The following is a 22,817-nucleotide window of genomic DNA, read 5'->3' as shown; positions in this document are numbered from 1 at the left end:
GGTGCAGGGGCCAGGAGATGCTAGGGTGAGCCTCAATACTGAGCCTGAGCAAAGCGGAGGGGAGGGAAGTACCCCTTTGCCAGCGCCCACTCTGCGCAGTAGGTTTCAGCGCAGAGAGGGGAGGAGAAGGATGGGGGTCATGCGACTGTTATGCTGGGGGAGGTACAAGGACCGGCCACTCCCAGATTCTGCTAGCGACTGAACCAGACACGAACTAGTGACGCTCTTCACTGTAAATAGTTTGCACTAAGAATAAAGCTTGGAAAAGACAGGTTGGAGTCTTGCCTGTTTGCTCTCAAGCAACCACACCACCACCTGACAGAAATCTTTACTCCTCCAATAGCATTAGATTTCATTTTCATGTGACTGAATATCTTCCCCCTCATCTTAAAGCAAGGCTATTGCTTGCCCTCCTTGAAGAACATGGCATCAGGTACATGCACACAATCAAGATCTGTGACCTGCTAAATGCAGCTAACTCATGTACTTATTTCAGCCAAATAAATGGAGATTTGCAGAATCACTCAGTGTTGTAATGGGCAGGAGTTCTATTTCAGGTAGTGGATTTAAAATAGTAACTAATTTGATCTTGGGAGTGTTAAGTCTTTCAGCGTTTTTAGTTGAGGGTGGGGAAGGGGAATCTTTCAAGTACTGCTTGAAAATTGTCTATTTTCTAATCATCACTTGGTTTTTGTGAGCCTCCTTCTTTCTTTCTTTCACATTCATTGTTGCGGGGAGTAGCTGCCATCTCCCGATCAGATGGCTTCAGAGCCAAGTGTCAATCTTAACTATGTTGCATTCTGGGATTTGCAGTTCACTCTGCCTACAGCAGATGGGAACATACTAGTGTCTGTCTAAAGGCAGACATTTATCCAGAGAAAGCTGTGCTTAAATTTTGACCCAGATGTATTAAGATAAAAACAGAAAACTGGAATGAAGCACTACTAGGTTAGCAGATGGAACAAGTTGTGATTTATGGACAAACACAGTCACTATTAAATGCTGTGGTAACTGATTTTATAGCTGATCTTTCCACAAGTTTGACTTGGCATGTGAATAAAAATGCTCATCATCCATCTGGCCCACAGAATTAAGCAGTTTGTGTGGAGGGCCAATACATTGTGGAGATTTGCTGAGTCTGTGGCAAGCCAACCCCTAGGGGTTGTAGGGGCTTCGGCCCCGACAATAAAATACTGTCTAGTGTGTAGTATCTGTAGTTCTACAAAGGAGAGTTAATGCTGTGGCAGCAGGGACACTAAGATCACAGTCCTTTGCACACTTGATAGGAAGGCTCATTGAACACAATGAATTTTCCTTCCAAGTAAGCATGCATAGTAACAGTGCAGTCCTTTTCATGCAAGTCACACTGTTCAATAAGAATTACTCTCCAGTAAGTGTGCAGAGTATTACAGCTTACATTCCTTTTAGTCAAAGAGAAGTAAGCACTGAGGACTCCTCCTTGTTAAAGAACTGCATTATATAATTTTACCACTTGATGGTGCCATAATGCTGACAGTTGTGCAAAGCATGGAAGGAACTGGGAATATGTAAATGCTTCTTTAGGACCACTTATGATGTGATGACAAGACTAGTGTAAACTTGTACTCAAGCACCACTACCCTTCTCACATCAAGACAGGCAGCGTACTTGCCTGTTTTCCTTCTTGCATTTCAAGCACCTGTCTCTTCTCATTCTGCTGGTTGCTAATATGAAACAAGTGTAGAGTTTTTCTGCCTGTTTCTTTACTATTTCTGGAAATGGGGACAGGCTGCTGTCTCCCAGGTGAGAGGAGGCTCCTGTTGGTCTGGAACTACTCAGAGCAACAAATAGGAAAGCTAGAAAGATAGCAGGAAGTGATGGAAAAGATAGCATGGGAACTGATCTTTCCAAGGATTGGACAGATGGTTGCATCAAAAGATGGCTAAGAGAACAGGGCACTGGGCAAGATAATGAATGGGGCAAAGTGTTGAGCCCCCTGTGTAGCTATGGCCACACATTGAGCCCCTCCTATGAATCCTCCTATGGTCTGGCCTTTCCCTCTTCTGCAGTGGCAGGTCAGCTGGCATCCTACATTAGCTGGGGCAATAAGTGAATTAGGACTGGTATAGTCAAGGAAGTATGATAGTCTTTTTTTACCTTTCCATGTTGTGTGTAATTTTGCCAACTTGTTTGAGAGGTAGAATATCCAGAAATCAGCCTATAATACTAAAAGACACATGCACAACAACAAAATAGGCCTTCCAATATAAGGATATAGTACCTTGAGAAGGGGAACACATCAACCACGAAGTTGTTGCTTCAGAACTAGCAGATGTGAAGCTAAGTAAAAGCTGAAAAGTTGGTCTGTTAGACTCCGATATAGTCATGTTGTGGGGGGGGGGATCCACACACTTGGGTGTCTTAAGTTTCTGTAGTTTTGATGTAGGTCATAAATTTTTCTATTGTTACAGCATTTTATAAATATGTTAGGTATCTAACAAATATCGCAGTGACAAGTTTCTGTCACCAGGACCTTCCAGTTTAAAAGCAAAAGCTTTTGACTGGAGGACAACCCAATCAGAAGTAAAATATGGCTAAGCCAGAAAGGACAGTGGAGCAAATGCCACTCCCAACACCAATTTGCTACCCATAATGTGGAGAGACTGGGTTGCTTGAGAGTCGCAGCTCTAGGTAACCCGACAGCGCTCAGTGTTTTAGTGGGGTCTGGCTGTTTCACAGAGAAGATTTCTATGTATGAGTTCTTTGGTGCCAGAGAAATTCCTCCCAGGCCAGGGGGAGAGTAGAACTAAAAATCGTCTCCTGAATAATTGTCTTACAGTTCTAGAGAAAGTAAAGGAGTGGCATTTAATAAACTGTGCTAGTGGAGAGTGCAGCACCCTCCTGTATTCTTTGGCCAGGCTAGAAGGAACATGCAACACACCTTTTAAGCCCAGGGGTCAGCAAACTTTTTCAGCAGGGGGCTGGTCCACTTCCCCATAGACCATGTGGCGGGCCGGACTATATATTTATTTTGGGGGGGGGGAGTGAACAAATTCCTATGCCCCACAAATAACCCAGAGATGCATTCTAAATAAAAGCACACATTCTACTCATGTAAAAACACCAGGCAGGCCCCACAAATAACCCAGAGATGCATTTTAAATAAAAGGACACATTCTCCTCATGGAAAAATATGCTGATTCCCAGACTGTCTGTGGGCCGGATTGAGAAGGCGATTGGGCTGGATCCAGCCCCTGGGCCTTAGTTTGCCTACCCATGTTTTAAGCTGTACTTATTAGTCAGTTTTTGGTCTTGCTGCATCACTTCCTGGCATGTTCAGCTGAGGCCGAAGCCTGTGGTAGTGAGTTCCTTAGTATTTTCACCTGTTCATTTGCCATTGTTTTTAGACCATGGAACACAGTCTCTTAAGCTTTGGGATTTTAGTTGTGAATCTTAACTGCTGACTTGGTTTCATGGGATAACAGAGGAGCATACTGCCAGAAAACCATTTTTTGTGGTAACTGAACTGATTCTCCACCAGAAGGTCTTTAAAAAAAATTATTAAAGTTTTTAATGAAATACAAAAGAACGTGCAACATCTGTTCTTTATGTTCATATTTTTAGTCTTTTGGTTACATTCAGTGTAAGACAATATGGTCTCCAGAGGTGGGGAGCGGGTGGATGATAAACTTGCACACTATTTTTTCATTTTTCCAGCTTGGTATAAGTGTGAGGTTTTTATGTCAGCATCATTTGGGTAGGTTTTATTTCTATATATTTGTCAGCAAGGTCTTTCTTAATTTGATCTGGCTTGCCAGTGAAATGAGAATGTATTCATATTTTTGTGGCATGGGTACTCTAAATACTATTAAATACAGTTAGATATGTTTTTCAGCATTTCTTTCTCTTTTTGGTAGTTTAAGACATTAATGCTGACACCTAAAAGTAAATTCCAATGGAATCAAATTGAGCAGGCTCTGATCAGTCCCTACTTGAACTTGTGCATGACCCGTGGGGTCCCTTTCAATTCTACAATGCTATGGTTCAACCCTGTGCCATACTGTCCTTCTCTATTGGAATAGATTTTCCTCTGCAACAACATTTCAGTTTCTTAGTTTCTTGGTAGCTTTTCTGCCCCCCCCCCCCCCGTTTGTGTCTCTTATTGCTGTCCCACAACCAGTATGCAATTTTTAGGGCAACTGGGGACGGTATCTTGGTCTAAGGATTAAATGTGTTAAGAGAATAGAAGCTTTTTCCTTTTGGGGTGGGTGGAAAATAAATGTCAGTAGTCCGCAGCTCTTGTCCTAACTTCCAAAATGTGGCTACAAACTTGTTTGTATGATTCTAGCATGAATCTGTAGTAGTAGCAAATGTGAGAGATGTACAACAAAGAGGTGCCTACAATGAAATCAGAATAAAGCAGGAAGTATTTTGGTAGCCTTGTGTGCTAATGAAGCGTTCATGTGAGCAGTGGAAGCTTAGTACAGTGGTACCTCGGGTTACATGCGCTTCAGGTTACAGACTCTGTTAACCCAGAAATAGTACCTCGGGTTAAGAACTTTGCTTCAGGATGAGAATAGAAATCGTACTCTGGCGGCACGGCGGCAGCGGGAGGCCCCATTAGCTAAAGTGGTGCTTCAGGTTAAGAACAGTTTCAGGTTAAGAATGGACCTCGGGAATGAATTAAGTACTTAACCTGAGACACCACTGTATAGAGGTCTTTGGTATACATGCCACCTCAGAAATTGCTTTTGATTCCTTATGTTTATCTAAGACTGCCCCCATTCTACGTAGTTAGAGCTTTTAAGGCCACCTTTGTTCTTTTGCACTGTCACTTGTTTGTTAACTGATTAAAATATGTCCTGTTGACAGTCAACTCTGTCATTTTGTTTTTACCAAGCAGGACCAGGAAGCGGAAAACTAATAAAAATGAAAGTGGACCGAACTAAGCTGAAGAAAACACCTACAGAGGCTGTAAGTATCACCTCTTGTTACCTTGAGCTCATCATAGGAAAAGTGTGAGAATATACTGCAATGGGATCAAGGAGATTACAGATTTGACTGTATCTACAGCAGTGCATTTCTGACATTTCATTATTGAATGTCTTGGGTTGTGTGATAGTTTATTGCTGGAATAGTCAATCCATTGTAGGCTGCATTCCCTCAAGGGTAATCTTTTGAGAGGGGGTGCATGCTTTTAGTGGGTAGAGCCATACACAGTGATGAGCACAGACAGAAAAAAAAACCTCTGTGTTCCATTAACTAAACTGAAATAAAGACTGCCCTGCCTGGTTCAATTTTTACATGGTCACCTCACATGAGAATTCCTAATCCTATGCAAATCTACTCATAAGTAAGCATCACTTTTAGTGAGGTTACTCTCAGATAAGGATTCAAGAGTTTTTTCATACAGCAGATCAATATAGCTACTGTTCTGGAAAGCAAAGACAGTAAAAGCAGTTCCTTTCTGCCTTTGTGTGATATAGACATACACATACTCCAGAAAACTACCACTTTGTTTTCAGACAGTTGGGGAGAAACTTGTTTTTTGTAAGCCATACAAAAAGTTGTTTTAAACAATCAATTTGTTTTTATTAAATAAAACACCACCCAATGGCTCTGAAACTACATAGAGAAAAAGAGGGAAGGGGAGTTTAAAGCCCGGAAAAATTAGGAAGTAAACAGGATTCTGGGATTTCAAGAGTGAGGTATCTTCAGGAAGCATGAGTGTATGTGCATAAAATGAGATTGGGTGCTGCAAGCCTCTTCAAAACGGCAAGTTCCCCATCTGTGTTTTACTGAGTGCATGTTCCTTAGCAGCAAACGTGGAGATAAATGGGAGAAACTGGAGATCACTGTGTGCTAGAAATAAACAGACTTTCTTCCACTTGGCAGGTTATGATTGCCAGTATCTCAGAAGCTATAGAAATTGGTTTCTAATATACATTACTCCTACAAAATGGATTCCAAAAGAAATGGAATGAAGGCTGCTTTCTTTGATCAGTATCTTGTAGTAGATTGCAACTCAGCGTACCCCTTAATTGAGTTTAGTAACTCATTTAGTGCAGGCAGTTAAGTGCTTTTTCTGATATTACATATCTGACTGTTTAAGCGTCACACAATGGGAAAAGGTAGAAATTTGGGGGCATTTTGTTTTCTATAAATATAAACACAGAGACACCCAAGTTGTTGTTGGTAGGATCACATGTCTGTTTGTGCACATTAGGGTGAGGGAGAGAAATAAATATTTTTTTAAATTTAAAACAACGCAACTCATTGCTTACCAGCATTTTCTTTTATGAAGAAGCATCCGTCAATGTGTAGCAATTAGTGTTCCTTATGCAGTTTCTTCACCTTTCAGCCTGCAGATTGCAGAGCCTTGATTGACAAACTCAAGGTTTGCAATGATGAGCAGCTGCTGCTGGAACTTCAACAGATCAAAACATGGAACATCGGCAAGGTATGTGGTAGCAGCAGATCATGTAGTAAAAAAGCAACTTGAGAAAGTGCAATGCCTCTTGTCTTTTAATTTATATTCATTTTGAGGCTTTATAATACAGCATTTTTTCCCAACTTAGTGGCCTCCGTGTGCTCTAGCACTTCAATTTCCATCATCTGACCATTGACCATGCTGCCTAGGGCTGATGGGAGTCCAACAAGTTTGGGGAAAGCTGTTGTAGAAGGTTGAGGATGGCATGGGCTTCAGACAACCATGACTGGTCCCAGAGGATTAAAACTTTATGATGCACTTCTGGTTCTGCAAACCAATTTATAGCTTTATCTGTTGTTGTTGTTATTTATTATTATTATTTTACAATATTACATTCAGTTACACATTTTATCATTCTTTAGAATACATTCCAAATTGTGCTATATGTATATATATATATCTATGTGTAGATGTATATTTTCCTTATTTCTACCATTGTGTCTTCCCTTCACCAGAGCTCGACTTCTTTTGTTTTTCTTTACTTTTATATTGTGTTATAAATACTATTTATTTATTCCCCATTAACCAACTTTCCATATTTTACCCTTAACTTTGTGGACTTCAGTCAGTGCATATCAACAACTTTGTTATGGAACAATGTTTTATCATATATTGTTCTACACATTCCCATTCTTTCCTCAGTTTCTGATTTGATTCGATAGCTGCTGTCATTTTGGCCAACTCTATAAACTCACAGAGCTTGTTTTGCCACTCTGCTATTGAGGGAACAATGTCCCCTTTCCAATTTTTAGCTATTAGTATTCTGGTGGCAGCTATAGCATATAAAAACAGTTCTTATCTCCAGGGATGTCTGTTGAGATTATACCTAATAGGAACTCTTCTGGCTTTTTCTCAAATGATGTTTTAAACATATTTTTAGTTCTTCATAGATGCTACTCCAGAATTTTTTTTATTTTCCTGCATCACCACCATAGATGGTACATCATTCCTTCTGCCTTATTACATCTCCAACACATATTTGATTTTAATCTGTGTATCTTGGCCAGTCTGATGGGGGTCATATACCACCTGTACATCATCTTTATCAGATTTTATCTTATTGTGTAGCAAGCAGTAAATCTAACGTCTTGCTTCCACAATTTTTCCCATTGCTCCATCTGGATATTACAGTGGTGCCTCGCAAGACGAAAAGAATCTGTTCTGTGATTCTCTTCGTCTAGCGGTTTTTTCGTCTTGAGAAGCAAGCCCATTGACGGATTAGCGGATTAGCGCTATTAGCGGCTATTAGCGGCTTATCTGCTGATCGGATCAGCTGATAAGCGGCTTAGCGGCTTAGAAAAAGGGGGGGAAAGGAAAAAAAACCCGCAGGAACTCGCAAGTCATTGTCGTCTTGCGAAGCAAGCCCATAGGAAAATCGTCTTGCGAAGCACCTCCAAAACGGAAAACTCTTTCGTCTAGCGAGTTTTCCATCTTGCGAGGCATTCGTCTTGCGGGGCACCACTGTATAACTGAAATCATGGGCCCATCTGCTTTATTTCCTCATCTTTTAATTCCCACTCTAACAGTAAATTATAGGTTTTAGATAATAATTTCCTTTTGTTTTGTAATAGTTATTTTTGTAGTTTAGATTCTTCTTTTCTAAAGCCGATTTTTTTGTCCAAATTAAATATGTCGCGTAATTGATGGTATTGCCTCCAACCAGTACAATGTTGTTTAATTTCATCAAAAGTTTTCAGTTTCAATTGGACATGTTCTTCTTTTAGTAGTTGGTTGTATGTAGCCCAGTTTTTCTCCATATTTTTCTTTTTTACTGAGATTGCCTCCAGAGATGACACACACCACAGTGTTTTGGGTTCTAGTAAATTTTGATATTTCTCTTAATTCTTTTTTGTATGGCATTTTGTTGTATGTAATATCCTCTTATGAAGGCCTTACTTTCGTCCCATATCACTCATATCTGTTTCCTGAGCCATATTTATTTTGAAGAATTCCTTTAGCAGATCTTGAGCTTTGTTCAATATCTTTTCATCATTTAAGATCTTTTCATTCATTCTCCATCTCATATTTATTTTCCTGTTGCCCCTTAATTCTAACATAATTGAGTTGTAAAAGTTATAGCTTTATCCTGATTAGGCTTCCTTGCTGTGCCAGTTGGACTTCCAAATAAGCACGCATGGGGGTTGGATCTAAAGTTTTACTCTCCAGTGACTTAGTCAGCTTTTGAGTCCACTGTATTTGGCTGATGAATATGGGGATATTGGTTTCCTCCCCGCCCCCCGGGAGGTATAGCAGACCCTTTCCCAAGAAGTCCAGTTATCTCTCCTTGTCACTGTCATTCTTTTCTGAATGTGCTTTTTCCTCTCTTTAAGTGCGAACTTTACCACTGGGTGGACCTGCTAGACAGATTCGATGGGATCCTAGCAGATGCTGGGCAGACAGTGGAGAACATGTCATGGATGCTGGTTTGCGACAGGCCGGAGAGGGAACAGCTGAAATCCTTACTGCTGTCAGTGTTGAACTTCACTGCCCTGCTAATAGAATACAGTTTTTCTCGCCACCTGTACAGCTCTATCGAGGTAAAGAACTCTAAAGTAGCAGGGTTGGGATTTAGATGGGCTGAAGGGCCTCTCATCTGAAACATGTTTTAGAAGCAGATGATGGCTTTAATAGTGTAAACCGCTTTTCTGTTGGGACAAGAATGACAGCCCCACTATATTGTTGATTGTGGCAGGCAGATGGACTCAAATATTTAATACTTAAATACTTAGCAATTTTATACAATGCTTTAAAGCATTCAAGAGGTAGCATAGCATACATTTAATTTTTAAATTTTAAAGCCAGAAGGCAGGGTAGTATTATGCTCCCCATATTGTAGGTTGAGGATTGTAGCTGCCCTAAGGCTGCATATGGAGTCCATAGCAAAAGCAAGGTTTGAATTATGGACTTCTGGTTGATAACTTAGTCTGTTAGCCACGACACTACAGTGACTGAACATGGCAAGGAAGACCAGAGTATTTATTTGCTATAACAGGAAAATATTAATCTCTGGAAATTAAGATTGTGGTAGTTTCAGGAATGTTTCAAATACTTTGCTCTTTTTTTAGCACTTGACAACATTGTTGGCATCCTCGGATATGCAAGTGGTGCTTGCAGTGCTCAACCTCCTGTATGTGTTTAGCAAACGCTCCAATTACATCACGCGCCTGGGCTCTGACAAGAGGATGCCTCTTCTGTCCCGGCTACAGCATTTGGCAGAGGTAAGGAGCTGTAAAGAGAACTGCAAGAAAGTTGAAGTTCATTGTCTTAATGGCTTCTTTAGATAATGCACCTTTAGAAGCCATATTGATGGATCAAAAATGTAAAGAATTATTCTAATCCATTTCTCTCACATGGGACACACTTGGAGCATTGACAGTCATAATATAAATGGATTTGCTCAAGGCAATAGAAAATGGAAGATCTCTGACACATTTTCTACCTCTGCTTCCTAAATTTAAGGCTTTAGGCATCACATCTTAAATCTGGTTTGTCCTTTGGGCTGTTTGCATCAGCCCATCTTACTTAGTGTTTTATTATGTACTGAGGTTATTTATTTGTAATATTCCCGTTGTCAAAGTATTAAGACTTAAAAAGCCTGAATTGTCTAATTTTATTTGCTTTGGGGTCTTCTTCATATAGCCAGTTTTTTATTTGTTGTGGGAGCAATTCCTTTTGAAAGGTTGTGTATTGTTAAACAGACTTTTGAGCCTAATGATGAAGCTAGTAATCCTGAAGATCATTGTGCTACAGTTTAGCCTGCTCTTGTGGCCTTCTGTCACATTGCAGGTGTGGTGTAATCTGAGAGAGAGAGCAGGGGTCAGATTCCTTGAGCACTGCCTTTTTATCTGCTATGTGATAAAAGCAGCATGCAGGCATGGTATATAAAGGAGGTTCAGTCTGTGACTAGCTTCAGAGGTGCTATATTTTTGGCTGACCAGACCTCTAAGCATGCTGAGAGGTACTGTCCTGTAACTGATTGTGTGATGGACTGTTTCACGTGATGTGTTTTCCCACCAATCCTTCTGCACAGTACAATGTAAAAATGTATGGTACAAAAGGTCTGAAGGCAGATGAAGAAAAATTGAGAGGTTAAAAAAAGCGGGCCGGCGGGACAGACACACAGCTAAAACAAAGCACTTTGAGGGAATTGTGTACTTTCAGGGGGGAAACAGGAGTGGCTTTGTAAAACTTTGCTTTGGAAACAATGTTTAAATACTATATCTGTTCTCTGTCTGCTCTATTTTATGTTCTTGATTTATTTTCTGTATTTTATTGGTGGTATTTCTGTTTTGTTTATAATTGGAAACTATAATAAAGTAAAATATAAGCCACTTCATTGGTGGCTCCACTCATCTTTCTCTGGATCCAACCTACTAAGTTTTAATCTGTTTGTGGCTTGATTACACATCCAGATTACAAAACAAAGGTGACTCAATTCCTTCTCTCATTTTCAAAGCAGTTGAAATTTACTCTCTGGTGTCACTTGTAATTGCAGTTATCACAGGAAGCAATGATGTACATGACACTGCAATGTGCAGCTGGTTGTTTTCTTAAAAGGTCCAGTTTAGGTGTGCCTGTGGCAAAGACCAAGTACTATCATCACAGGTACAAACTATGATTCAGTGAGTCATTTCAAGCAGCTCTGAAGGCAGCTGAGCACTGGCGCTCTTTATCATAGCCTGTGACAGTTACTTAGCTCTCAAACTTCTGTTTTACCAGTCAACATTGTTGCATTGGGTCATGTTGGATGGTATCTTGGCAGTTTCTCAGTGGTATGTTGGCTTTCATTTTGGGTAGCCTCCATTACCACAAAGCAGATCTTGTCAATTGCTTTTTGGAAACAATCATGAGGACTGTTTACATAAAGTAGAATTTTGGAGTCATAGGGGGAAGGGGGGCACTTAGTGAGATTTTAAATGCAGCTGTGAATAGAACATGCATGCCAGAACTTCACATAGCCAATTTTCTATTGATCAAGTCCAACTGAAGTGTACAGTTGAGTTTTCCTTCTGGATTGTTTTTTGTAGGGTTTTGGGGTTCATTCATCCTTTATGTTCTCCTCCTTCTGTCCTGCAGAGTTGGGGTGGCAAGGAGAATGGCTTTGGTCTGGCAGAATGTTGTAGAGATTTGCACATGCTGGTAAGTATTCCATTTTGAATTTTATCTCTTCTGCTACTTTGTGGTTGGTAGCTTGACTCATGGTGTGTAGAACTAATTCCCAGTTGCTTTTCTGATTTACGTGAATACATTGATAGTCCTTTCCCAAGTGTGTCTTTTATAGTGCCTCTCACGCTGTTCGTATTTAATAGCAAATTGGCAAATAGTTCGTACTCTGCTCTTGCAGGAAGAAAATTTGGTCTTCCTAACGGGCAAGAGTCCATTAAAACACAGTAGGATTCTGCAATATATTTGATATAAAAGCCACTTTGCATTGCCTGGCATAGGCTTTGGAAAAGTTTGACTCCAAACAATGTTTTAGGGTTAGGGATTCTGACACCAAGATTTGGACACTGAAACTCTCATTTTTTGCTGGTATATATAATCCTCCTTCTTGAGGGCAAGCATTGTGTGATTTGGAAGAATATTGTGTATTTGGGGGCGGGAGTTCTTGGGTGCCCTTTCCTTGCTCACTTGGCATAATTCTTTCCCCCGTCCATGGTGGTCCCCTGAACCGGGAGAGATGCCAGCTTGTGGTGGTTCTGATAGTTACTAGCCTCATCAGAACTGCCCTGTTGCTTTAAAACTTTCCAGTGCCTGCTTTGCTGATTTTTGCTATGTTTTGAAATGGCTACACTCTGGAGTGAAGCAGCATCATGGTGGGCAGGATCATACATAGAGTATTTTCAAGATGTATTGTTTTTGAGAATGATCAGAGTAACAGTCCTTTACAACATACACATTCTGGGTGTTGAACCTGGTGGAGATCATTTTTTGCCCCAGTTGGGTTAGCATGATCAACACAGATGGTATCATACCAAAACAGTGGCAGTTACTGTAAACTTCTGGAAATAGGAAGCAAATCATTTTTAAGGTGCTTCCTGGTTTGCCGCTACCGTCACTGCTGACAGCGATGTCAGGAAGTGCACCAACAGTAGGGCTCATGAGTTGTGAGGCCCATAAGGTCTGATGACATGTTCTGAAATACTGCCCTTGACCTGGGGCCAGCAAAATCCCCCCCCCCGGCTGCTTCAACTTTTACATTAAGCTTGCATGAGCTGAGTGATGCAAGGCTGAGTAGTCTTATATGCATTGCTACTCATACCCTGTGGGGCTGCTGGAGGCACAGGTCTAGGCCATTGTTCCATGTCTGTGCATCTTCTTGGATATTGCTGTTGTGTTCCTAGATATCAGCAGGGCTCCCTCTGCATCACCATGTCTTCATACCTAATCCTAACTTCTTACATCTTAACTCTCTTCCTCCTCCCACGTGCACAAAAAGATGTAAGGAGAGTTGGGGTGGTGGTTATACTCACACTTCTGCAAGTGGGTGCTCATAGCACCGGGGTGCACTGTCCTTTGTTACGCTAACGCCCCTCCCTTAACCTCCCCCTAGTCCAGGGTGAGAGTGGTTTGATTTTTTTTGGAGGGAGTGTTTGCCATCTGGTTTGTTCTGATTCCATACTGTGATCTGTACACAGAAATACCCTCCCAGTGCAACTACACTACACTTTGAATTCTATGCAGAGCCAGGGGCCGAGGTCAAAGTGGACAAAAGGGTGAGTCTCCTACAGACTTGTTCTTGTAGGGTTCTGAGGGAAGTGGGTGGGAGCAAGATTTGGCAAATAAGCCCACATTGGATTGAAAAAGGCTATAGCACGTTGCTCCCTATTCAGTTTCTAAGAGAAGTGGGGATCTCTACTCCCAGTGAGTGAATACTAAGATGGAGGAAGTTACTTTAGGTATGAGAAGATGCTGGCAGCCAGTCTTCCTATTCTCAGATGCTTTCAGTAGCTTGATCAACTCATTTTGGAGGTTGTCATGGTCCACTCAGTGTCCTACCTCTGCTGTAGCTGCTGTGCCCTGCAATCAAACATGCTGCTTTTAACTCTTGGAGGTGGTGGTGATGGTGGTAGGGATTCAGTGGTGTTGAAGGCCCACTTTGTTGCCCTCATATTTCAGGGAGAGTTTGTTTTCCTATGTCTTGAGAAACACTCTATGAAAGGTCTCTTGTCAGGTGCAAACAGTTCAAACTTTGTCGCCCCCAAATTCCACACTAGGCCCTGTGAGGACCCTTACATAGTAGCTCCAGTTCCCTGAGTATTTGGGTGTAAAGTAGATGGCACACCTTGACAGTGTTCCCAAATTAAATGGGAACACTTCAGTGCCAGGTACATACACCATTGACACTTTCAAGGTAACATCTCTGTCCACCTGTGAAGAGACTTCTCCATTCTGCTTCTCTAAATGCTTGTTTTTTCTAGGTATGGATTTATGGGGCAGATGTGGATTTATGGGGCAGCAGCTCTTTCTCAAATAGGGGTTGCCAGCACAGTAATCCATATTGGGATATGATTAAAATACCCCGCGAAAGCCAGGTCTGATTGTTGGCCAAAGGCACAACTCATTTTTGAGCTGTTGCTCTTGGTGGCTGCCCTTAAGCAGTTCTGTGGCACAGTTATGACTTTGCCATGGCTTCCGAATGAGAGATCAGAAATGAACTCCAAAACCTTTTTGTTTCCTTTTCAGACTACCAGCAACACACTACATTATATTCACATAGAACAACTTGACAAGGTAAGCTAACTCCCCCTGCTTAATTGAATGATATTTTTAATTTTGCCTTTGTATTGGCTTCTAAGCCTCTCTTATTTACCCAATGCAGATTTCAGAAAGTCCCTCTGAAATTATGGAATCCCTCACCAAAATGTACAGCATCCCAAAGGATAAACAGGTACATTGACAGGAAAGACCAATGTGGTGCTCTGGGTGCATTACAGAATGAGGCTTCTGGTTTAGTTTCAAGGAAAACAAATTTGCTGTGCTTCGGAGATTTTCAGTAGCTAAACTGAGTTAATGAATCTCCTTGGTACTTGAAATGGATTTTTTTCTGGGCTTGGTGGGGCGCTTAATGAGTTGAGAGCTCTAGTTTCCAATACTGCTAACTTTGGTGTGGTTTCCACATTGTGTCCTCAAAATGGGGAGAGTGTGATGAGATAGAGAAATGGAAACCCATTGAGAATGACATGGTTACACAAGGTAGCAGCAGATACTGCCCTGGATTGCATCAGGTTGAGTGCATTAGGGCCACCTTTATACAGATGGCTAAATGAGATAATAGAGTAAATTGTATCATCTGGGACTTCAGAATAGGAATTGCATTTTGAATGTGCGCTCTGTAGACAAAACGAGGGCATTGGGGAGACTGGTTCATGCCCTGCCCTTGTTCTAGTTTTCTGCTTGCAATATTTACTTATATACACATATGACTGAAGTAATAAAATTCGTTGCATCTCATTCTGCTGCATATGTAGATCCTGCCAGGTGACTGGGGTCAGTTATAACCCTGTGAGGGATGCATTGTCATGGTGGATGCTTGGGCCTTTATTGCAACACTGCTAACTGTTTTCTTCTTGTAGATGCTGTTGTTTACACACATTCGCCTGGCCCATGGCTTTTCCAATCATAAAAAGCGGTTGCAAGCTGTTCAGGCCAGACTGCATGCCATTTCTATATTAGGTGAGCATGGTGGCAGATGGATTCTTATCTGTGGCGCTGCCAAAGTAAAGGGGAAGAATATGAGTTTCTACAAGTGGACATTGGGATAGCTTTAAAGTGATACTTTTTATTTTGTTGCACGTGATTGTGTTTTCATGTACTGCCATGAAATAAATGGAGGCATCTTCTCCCTGCCACTCTTGTCACATGTCCATGCCCCCATCCTGGCACTATTTCTGTTTTTGGCCCTCTCCTTCCATGGCCAGCTGCCGCCAGTGCGTGGCTCCCCTCAGGCAGGCAGGCTTGGGACAGGCTAGGCAGTGGCCCCAAGCAATTTCCAGGGTGAGAGTCTGTCTCTGTCTGTGTCTCTCCTCCTCATGTGCCCTCCCCGTTAAAGTGGAGAGCTCTCCACTTTATGTAATTTCACATGCATGTGCGGGGTCCTAGAACGTAACCCCTGCGTAAGGGCGGGGGAACGCCTGTACTATGCATTTCTGGGGACTCTTGAGTCACATAGTTTACTTAGGTATTCAAGCTGCTTTTTAACTGATAGATGCAGTGGCTCACAACAAATGAAGTGAGCAAGTCTGTGTATCAAGGAAATCCTAAATTGTAGCTACCATTGCTGAAAAAAGACCTGGCCCTGGACATGTCAGCCTGTGCTCTCTATATATCAGTATTTAGACCCGGATGAGTTAGTGCTATCAAGTCTTGACTTATTTCCCAGAGACTAACCGGTAACCAGCTGAGATCTTTTGGTACCAAGGAGATGATTCTAATAGTTCACGCATAGGCAAACTCGGCCCTCCAGATGCTATGGGACTACAACTCCCATCATCCCTGACCACTGGTCCTGCTAGCTTGGGATGATGGGAGTTGTAGTCCCAAAACATCTGAAGGGCCGAGTTTGCCTATGCCTGCAATAGTCAGTCCCAGCCACTAGCTTGGCTGCTGCACTAACTGAAGTTTATGAACAGCTTTCAAGGGTAGCCCCAAACTGAATATATTACAGTAATATAATATGGAAATTACTGTAGCGCAGGTGTCTGCTGCTCCTACAGAGAAGGCATAACTGGTTGTACCTGGTAAAAAGGTACTACTTGTCATAGTGCCACCTTTATATATAAAAGCAGCAGTATCTTAAGATACAATCTTAATTTGTGATCTCTCCCCACCCCCCGAATCTAGATAAGATCTATTCCCAGTCCCCAAGATTAACAGGGGAGCAAACACCACAATATTGTCAATGAGATAAGTTTAAGTTGGCTGTAAGCTTCTTTCCTACTTAAGTACAGCTGCAGATACCAATTCAGGAATTTCACTGCCCCATATGGATCTGCAAAAAGGGCAAGCATTAATTGTTGCCCGTATATTGATGATACACCATTCAAATTCTGTGATGACATCTCCAAACAGCTTCATAAACATATTAAAAACATAGGAGAGAAGCCCAAGCCAAGATGGTTTTTAAGCAGTCTGAGAAAAATAAAGAACTTTACACTAAATTACCATCTTTGAAAGCTGTAGTCTCTTCCCACCCCACCCCCACCCCCTAATTTTTTAACAGGCCAGGGAACAAATGTTATTGTGCTTATTTGTGATGTTGCTTCATAGAGGCCTGGTTGACTTAAATGCTTGTTCCTTCATGGCCAGTTGGTGGGGTTGTGGTTATGTTCATAGCAATGAGAATTTTAGGTTGTGGACTAACAAATGCAAGGACCAGAGGGAAGCCAAACAAAGCCATATAGAACCATGTTTGCTTTCTTCCTCTGATCTGGAGCACCTGGACATAGCTTGTACAGTAGAAGCTTGTGCTTCTGGATCAGAGACCATAATTGTATTAACCAGCTATGTGTCACTTAAAATAATGGATAGGTTTGTTCCCCCCCCCCATGTCTGTCACCTGCTGCAAATTCTTAACAAAGCCTCTCTCTCTTTCCACAGTGTATTCAAATGCCTTGCAGGAATCCGCCAACAGCATTCTATACAATGGGTTGATAGAGGAGCTAGTGGATGTACTGCAGATAACAGATAAACAGTTAATGGTACGTCATCTATCAACCTGCTTCTCCTGCCCAGACTTGTTGGTAAGGAAAGTTAGCTCAATGCTACTCACCTTAGTTCCTTCCCAAGGTATTGGCATTGGGTTGGACTGTAAAGATTCTAGAGTTTTTTTCTGCCATTTTCCCTGGAGCTTATCACTAGCCTATTCAGCTTCCTTTGATACTGACTGAATGTGTGGATATTTATAAATTATAGTATAGCACACGATTCTCCTCGGAGCTAAATCCCTAATCTCCCCATTTCTCATTGACAGGACATCAAAGCCGCCTCACTGAGGACGTTAACTTCCATTGTGCACTTGGAGAGGACTCCAAAACTCAGTAGTATTATTGATTGCACTGGAACTGCCTCCTACCACGGATTTTTGCCAGTCCTAGTCCGGAACTGTATACAGGCCATGATCGGCAAGTATTTCTAGATCTCACATGTACTTGGTTGTATTCTGCTTGTTGTATTCTAATGGTGCTTCCTTCCCTCTTCCCAGATCCCTCCATGGAGCCATATCCACATCAGTTTGCCACAGCACTCTTCTCCTTCTTGTATCACCTGGCAAGCTATGATGCAGGAGGTGAAGCTCTAGTCTCCTGTGGCATGATGGAGGCCTTACTGAAGGTAATGTATGCTCAGAAGAATGAGTAAGGCAGCCAGTTCCCAAAAATTAGAGAACTGTTTGCTGGACTCCAGTCAGACAAAAATTGGACATGCATTTCTTTTGACTGTGGTCCAGAAAACTGGAGCACTGTTGTGTGTACAGATACCCTTCTCTGTCCCTTGCCTCCACATCTTGCTGCTGCTGTTCCCGTTAGACCACAGATGTTTGCCAATTTGTTTCTATTGAATTAAAACTGGTAAATCTTGAATGCCAGCCATAGGGAAGCCCAGTTTCTGGGCTGTTGAGGCCAAGAAACTATCTAAGAGTAGAAAAGATTGGCTCATAAGTATTGGAGCCTAAAGCATGCATGCATATATGTATCTGGTTTGTCTCAACTGAAATACCTGTTCTGTCAAGCCAAGCTCTGATTTAATAGCATTTGAGATTAGGCATAGTAGCTGCCCTTTGAGAAATCAAACATGTTCATTTTCCTCCGTGGGGGAAAAAAAGCATCCCCAGGTGTGCTGTCACGACCTGGTGGAGTCTCCTTCTTTGGAGGTCTTTAAGCAGAGGCTTGACAACCATATGTCAGGAGTGCTCTGATGGTGTTTCCTGCTTGGCAGGGGGTTGGACTCGATGGCCCTTGTGGTCTATTCCAACTCTATGATTCTATGGTGAGAGTCGATTGCCGCTCGGCTGCCGCCGCCACCCTGCTACATGGGTGTTTTGGAAGCCCCAGCCAGCAGGCTGCGACAAGTTAACTTGGGCAGGATTGCGGATCCCTGGCCATGCCAGTTTACTCATGTGATCAGGTGGCTGTAGACTGTTGCTGGCACTCGGCCTCTGGTTTCCCGCAACAGTGCGACCGGAGGGGAGTGATCACAGGGACGAAGGCCCATCTAAGCACCGTGTTGGAGGCAAGGGGAGAGTGGTGTAGTGCTTAATGTTTTTAAAGCGATTTATGGTGTCCCCGCCCCCCCCCCAAACTCAACCAATTTGGCCTGGCCCCCCTAAAAAAGCTCAACAACTTTGGTCGCCCCCCCATGGGCAGATCACTGCCAGTTTTTCAAGAAGTGAAAATCTGGACACAAAAGTTGTTACAAGTTGTTGAGCTTCCCTCCCCCCGTCCCCGTCCCCCCAACACATGGGCTGCCACACACCTGGGTTTTCATGGACATTTTAACCAACTTTTGAAAATAGCGCTTGGTGCCCTTTTCAGCGGATGAATCCTGACTTTGTCTGGGAAATTCCGAACTTATGGCACCCCTCTGGTTACTAGCAAAGATGGCCATATGTTAACCTCCAGTATGGAGGCAGCGTGCCTCTGAATACCAGTTGCTAGGGAATTTGAGAAGGGAAGAGTTAAGTTATATTGTGCCTAGGTCCTGCTTCACATTGAGGCATCTGGTTGGCCACTGTGAGAACTGAATGCTGGACTAGATGAACCATTTATCTGATGCAAGAGACTTCTTAGGCGTTTTCTTTCGAAATTCTGGATTCTCCCCAGTGTCAGTTGAAAATGGTGGGTTGTTGTACCCATGGGTTTATCACTTTTGTGGCTCCTGCATTCACACATTCTTGTCTGCTTTTACATCTTTCTTCCCAGGTGATCAAGTTCTTAGGAGATGAACAGGACCAGATCACTTTTGTGACCAGAGCAGTCCGTGTGGTGGACTTAATCACAAACCTAGACATGGCAGCTTTCCAGTCTCATAGCGGCCTCACTATCTTCATCTATAGACTAGAGGTAGCTGTGCTTTATTCTTGTGTCAGCTGCTATTCATTGCATACTCTTCATGTAGGCCTGACTTCAGAGCCATTGTTTATTTTTATTGCAGAGTTCACCATCACTGATACCAGTGATTCAGTTAACTCTACTCAGGTTGTTTTAAAGCTCTTTTTACATATGTCCCTTTGTGTTTTAGCATGAGGCAGACCTGTGTCGGAGGGAATGTCCCTTTGTAATAAAGCCAAAGATCCAGAGACCTGCTGCTACCACTACACAGGAGGGTGAAGAGATGGAGACAGACATAGAAGGTATCTCATAAGAGCTATTGGTCACTTTTACAGAAATGTTTATAGCTTACTGAACTAATAAACATAGAGAGGAAAATCTACAGAAACGGTATCTGTTGATAGTATTGGATTTTATTTTAATTGCAACTTGATGTATTTCTGTTAGCTTTTATTACGTTTTAAAGATTTAATAATCCTATGTTTTATAGAGCTATAGCTAAAATGTTACATGTTAGATACAGTTGGGATGCTTCTGCTGCCTTTCAAGAACTGGATTTTGAAATAAAATGAATTACAGTGGTGCCCCGCAAGACGAATGCCTCGCAAGACGGAAAACCCGCTAGACGAAAGGGTTTTCCGTTTTGGAGGTGCTTCGCAAAACGAATTTCCTATGGGCTTGCTTCGCAAGACGAAAATGTCTTGCGAGTTCCTGCGGTCCCCCCCCCTTTTCCCCAAGCCGCTAAGCCGCTTATCAGCTGATCCTAAGCCGTGCTTAACAGCTGATCCGCTAAGCCGCTTATCAGCTGATCGCTAAGCAGCTAAGCCGCTTATCAGCTAAGCCGCTAATGGGCTTGCTTCGCAAGACGAAAAAACCGCAAGACGAAGAGACTTGCGGAACGGATTTTTTTCGTCTTGCGAGGCACCACTGTAAGTAGAATTGTGAGATGAAAGGTAAACTTCATGCATTCTCCATAGATGGCAGATTTGACATGCTTAGCCAGTTTTGTTGGGGTGTGTGGTTTGGCAGAGTTGGTTCAGCACTTTTTGAGTGTTGGGGGATCCTCTGGGATTTTTGCTTTAGAAAATGGGTGAGGTGGGGTGAGACAAGATAGAATTATACATGGTGTAGAGAGAATGAATAGGGAGAAGTACTATTAGTCTGTTGCTCTGGGGCAGGGTAGGTTGTTGAGTTTTGAAAAATGATAATAAAGAAGTCATGCCTACTGTCATCTTGTGTCGGCAAAGAGAAGATACAGCTTCTAAATGAAAGATAGGGTATTCCAACAGCTATAGCTTTGCAGACATAGGGTGGAACTTGTGAAGGGCCTGTGCTAATTTGTCTTACACAGAGCACCGTATTTTTCGCTCTATAAGTCAAATATCTCAAATATTTATTTATTTATATATTGCATTAGCCATGTGGCCATAGCATGATATACATTAAAATAGCAGCATAAAATGGGGGTGGGGAGGTAAAGGTAGATATCGTCCTGGGCGATTACTTGGAGAAAGAAAGAGGAAAAAAAACAACTGCTGAGGCTGGAGGAGGACCGTTAAAGGGTCCTTCAGCTCCTCAGATTTGTCCTAACTCGATTGTCCTTGTACAATAAGGCTACTTGGAATTTCGTTCGATTGTGCGGCGTGTCGACTGCAGCTGTGGTGTTAAGGAAGAAGTTAGTGCCGCTCTATAAGTCGCACCAGACCATAAGACGCACTTAGTTTTTGGAGGAGGAAAACAAGAAAAAAAATATTCTGAATCTCAGAAGCCAGAACAACAAGAGGGATCGCTGCGCAGCGAAAGCAGCAATCCCTCTTGCTGTTCTGGCTTCTGGGATAGCTGCGCAGCCTGCATTTGCTCCATAAGACACACACACATTTCCCCTTACTTTTTAGGAGGGAAAAAGTGAGTCTTACAGAGCAAAAAATACTGTATATCTCTCCCTTCCCCCGCGCCCACGCACAATTGAGTCCAATTATTTCCTTTAAAATATCTTTCCATTTCTCTAGTTTCTGACGTAGCCATGGAGAGTAGCCCTGGGCCTTCCACCTCTGGAGAACATCGACAAGAAGTTGTGGTTGAAACAAGGGCCCCAAGTGCCATCACTCCTAGCAGTAGCAGCAGCAGCAGCACAAACATGGTAGTCTCACCCCGAAGTGGTATGTATTGACTTGTATAAAAGAGCTTTTGTTGTGCCGCTGGAGTGTTTGCCATTGATTGATTTCATTTTCTGGATTCCTTCTTTATTCCAGGAGTTCAGTGTATCCCTCAGCGAGCAGCACTTCTCAAGTCCATGTTGAACTTCTTGAAAAAGGCCATCCAGGACCCAGCTTTTTCAGATGGCATACGGCATGGTGAGAGACTGCCTTAGCATTTGGGCCAAGCCAGCAGTTCTTGAACCAGCTTTTCCCTTGACCATCTTCTCATAATGACAAGATGCTTGTCTCTTTGTGGTGTATAGTAGCCTGTAAATGCTGGTGGCTACACAACTAAAGGCAGGAGTCTCCTGGGACGCTTCCATCCTCCTCCAGTTTGTTTCTACTTGGGCAACAGATCTCTATGAATTCATTAGCTTTCTTTTCTTTCTTTTTTTGTAAATATTTTTTATTAAATTTTACATCTCAGATGGTGAATGTTATGGTTGAATGGAAATCTGAGAATTCATTAGCTTTCTTTGGTGACTTTTGTATTTCTATCCTACACAGATGTAAAAGTGTGGAATGTCACACTAGACCTCTTTTTGGAAGTTGCTCTTGTTCTGTGGAATGAACTTCCCAGCAATAGTCACCAGTGTCTAATCTTGTGCAAAGCAAACCACAAAATGTGGAACTGGGGGTGGAATGTGACTTCCTTAGAATCCCAGTTTCATTGTTTAAACCCAGAGAAATTTGCTAGCCCATTATTGCAAAGATATGATTGGAACCGTGCAGAGAATAGTTACTGACATCCTTGGAAGCCAAATGAGTTCCTGAATAATATTTCTGGTGGTTTGGGGGTGGGGATTTAATTCCGCTATGAAGCTCCTTGTCCTTTACCATTACTAGTAAAACCAGAATAAATTGTACAGAGTGAATATTTTGTACATTTCTGCATATTATAAAGGTGATAAAGTAAAACTTATTGGTGCAGCATTTTTATGTAATTACCGCATTATCCGTGCCTTATTCATTATGTCTCCTCCTTGCAGTGATGGATGGCTCTCTGCCTACCTCTCTGAAGCACATCATCAGCAATGCAGAATACTATGGGCCATCACTCTTCTTGCTTGGTAAGTGTGTCTTTCATGCATAATAAATAATACG

The 22,817-nt window shown here is 42.2% G+C and overlaps 1 protein-coding gene across 5 annotated transcripts in view; it reads left to right on the top strand.

The window, feature by feature from the left end:
* The window catches only part of HUWE1 (HECT, UBA and WWE domain containing E3 ubiquitin protein ligase 1), a 96,265-nt gene that overhangs the window by 13,675 nt on the left and 59,773 nt on the right, over positions 1-22,817 (top strand). For 4 of the 5 annotated variants that reach the window (XM_083482692.1, XM_083482694.1, XM_083482693.1 and 1 more), the window contains exons 3-19: positions 4,883-4,953; positions 6,341-6,439; positions 8,800-9,006; positions 9,535-9,687; positions 11,546-11,608; positions 13,108-13,185; positions 14,156-14,203; positions 14,292-14,360; positions 15,046-15,145; positions 17,069-17,211; positions 17,442-17,592; positions 17,673-17,800; positions 19,387-19,527; positions 19,706-19,817; positions 21,525-21,674; positions 21,768-21,869; positions 22,703-22,783. In XM_083482692.1, the coding sequence (XP_083338818.1) occupies positions 4,909-4,953; positions 6,341-6,439; positions 8,800-9,006; positions 9,535-9,687; positions 11,546-11,608; positions 13,108-13,185; positions 14,156-14,203; positions 14,292-14,360; positions 15,046-15,145; positions 17,069-17,211; positions 17,442-17,592; positions 17,673-17,800; positions 19,387-19,527; positions 19,706-19,817; positions 21,525-21,674; positions 21,768-21,869; positions 22,703-22,783 (1,870 nt within the window). In that variant the 5' untranslated portion in view covers positions 4,883-4,908. The remainder of the gene's footprint in view (positions 1-4,882; positions 4,954-6,340; positions 6,440-8,799; positions 9,007-9,534; positions 9,688-11,545; positions 11,609-13,107; positions 13,186-14,155; positions 14,204-14,291; positions 14,361-15,045; positions 15,146-17,068; positions 17,212-17,441; positions 17,593-17,672; positions 17,801-19,386; positions 19,528-19,705; positions 19,818-21,524; positions 21,675-21,767; positions 21,870-22,702; positions 22,784-22,817) is intronic. The other variant, XM_083482695.1, reaches the window with a different exon arrangement.

Source organism: Podarcis liolepis, assembly GCF_965112155.1.
Source record: "Podarcis liolepis genome assembly, chromosome: 17".
NCBI classification, from domain to species: domain Eukaryota; kingdom Metazoa; phylum Chordata; class Lepidosauria; order Squamata; family Lacertidae; genus Podarcis; species Podarcis liolepis.
Note: the sequence above shows the minus strand (reverse complement) of the source record. Positions and strands in the feature narration are given on the sequence as shown.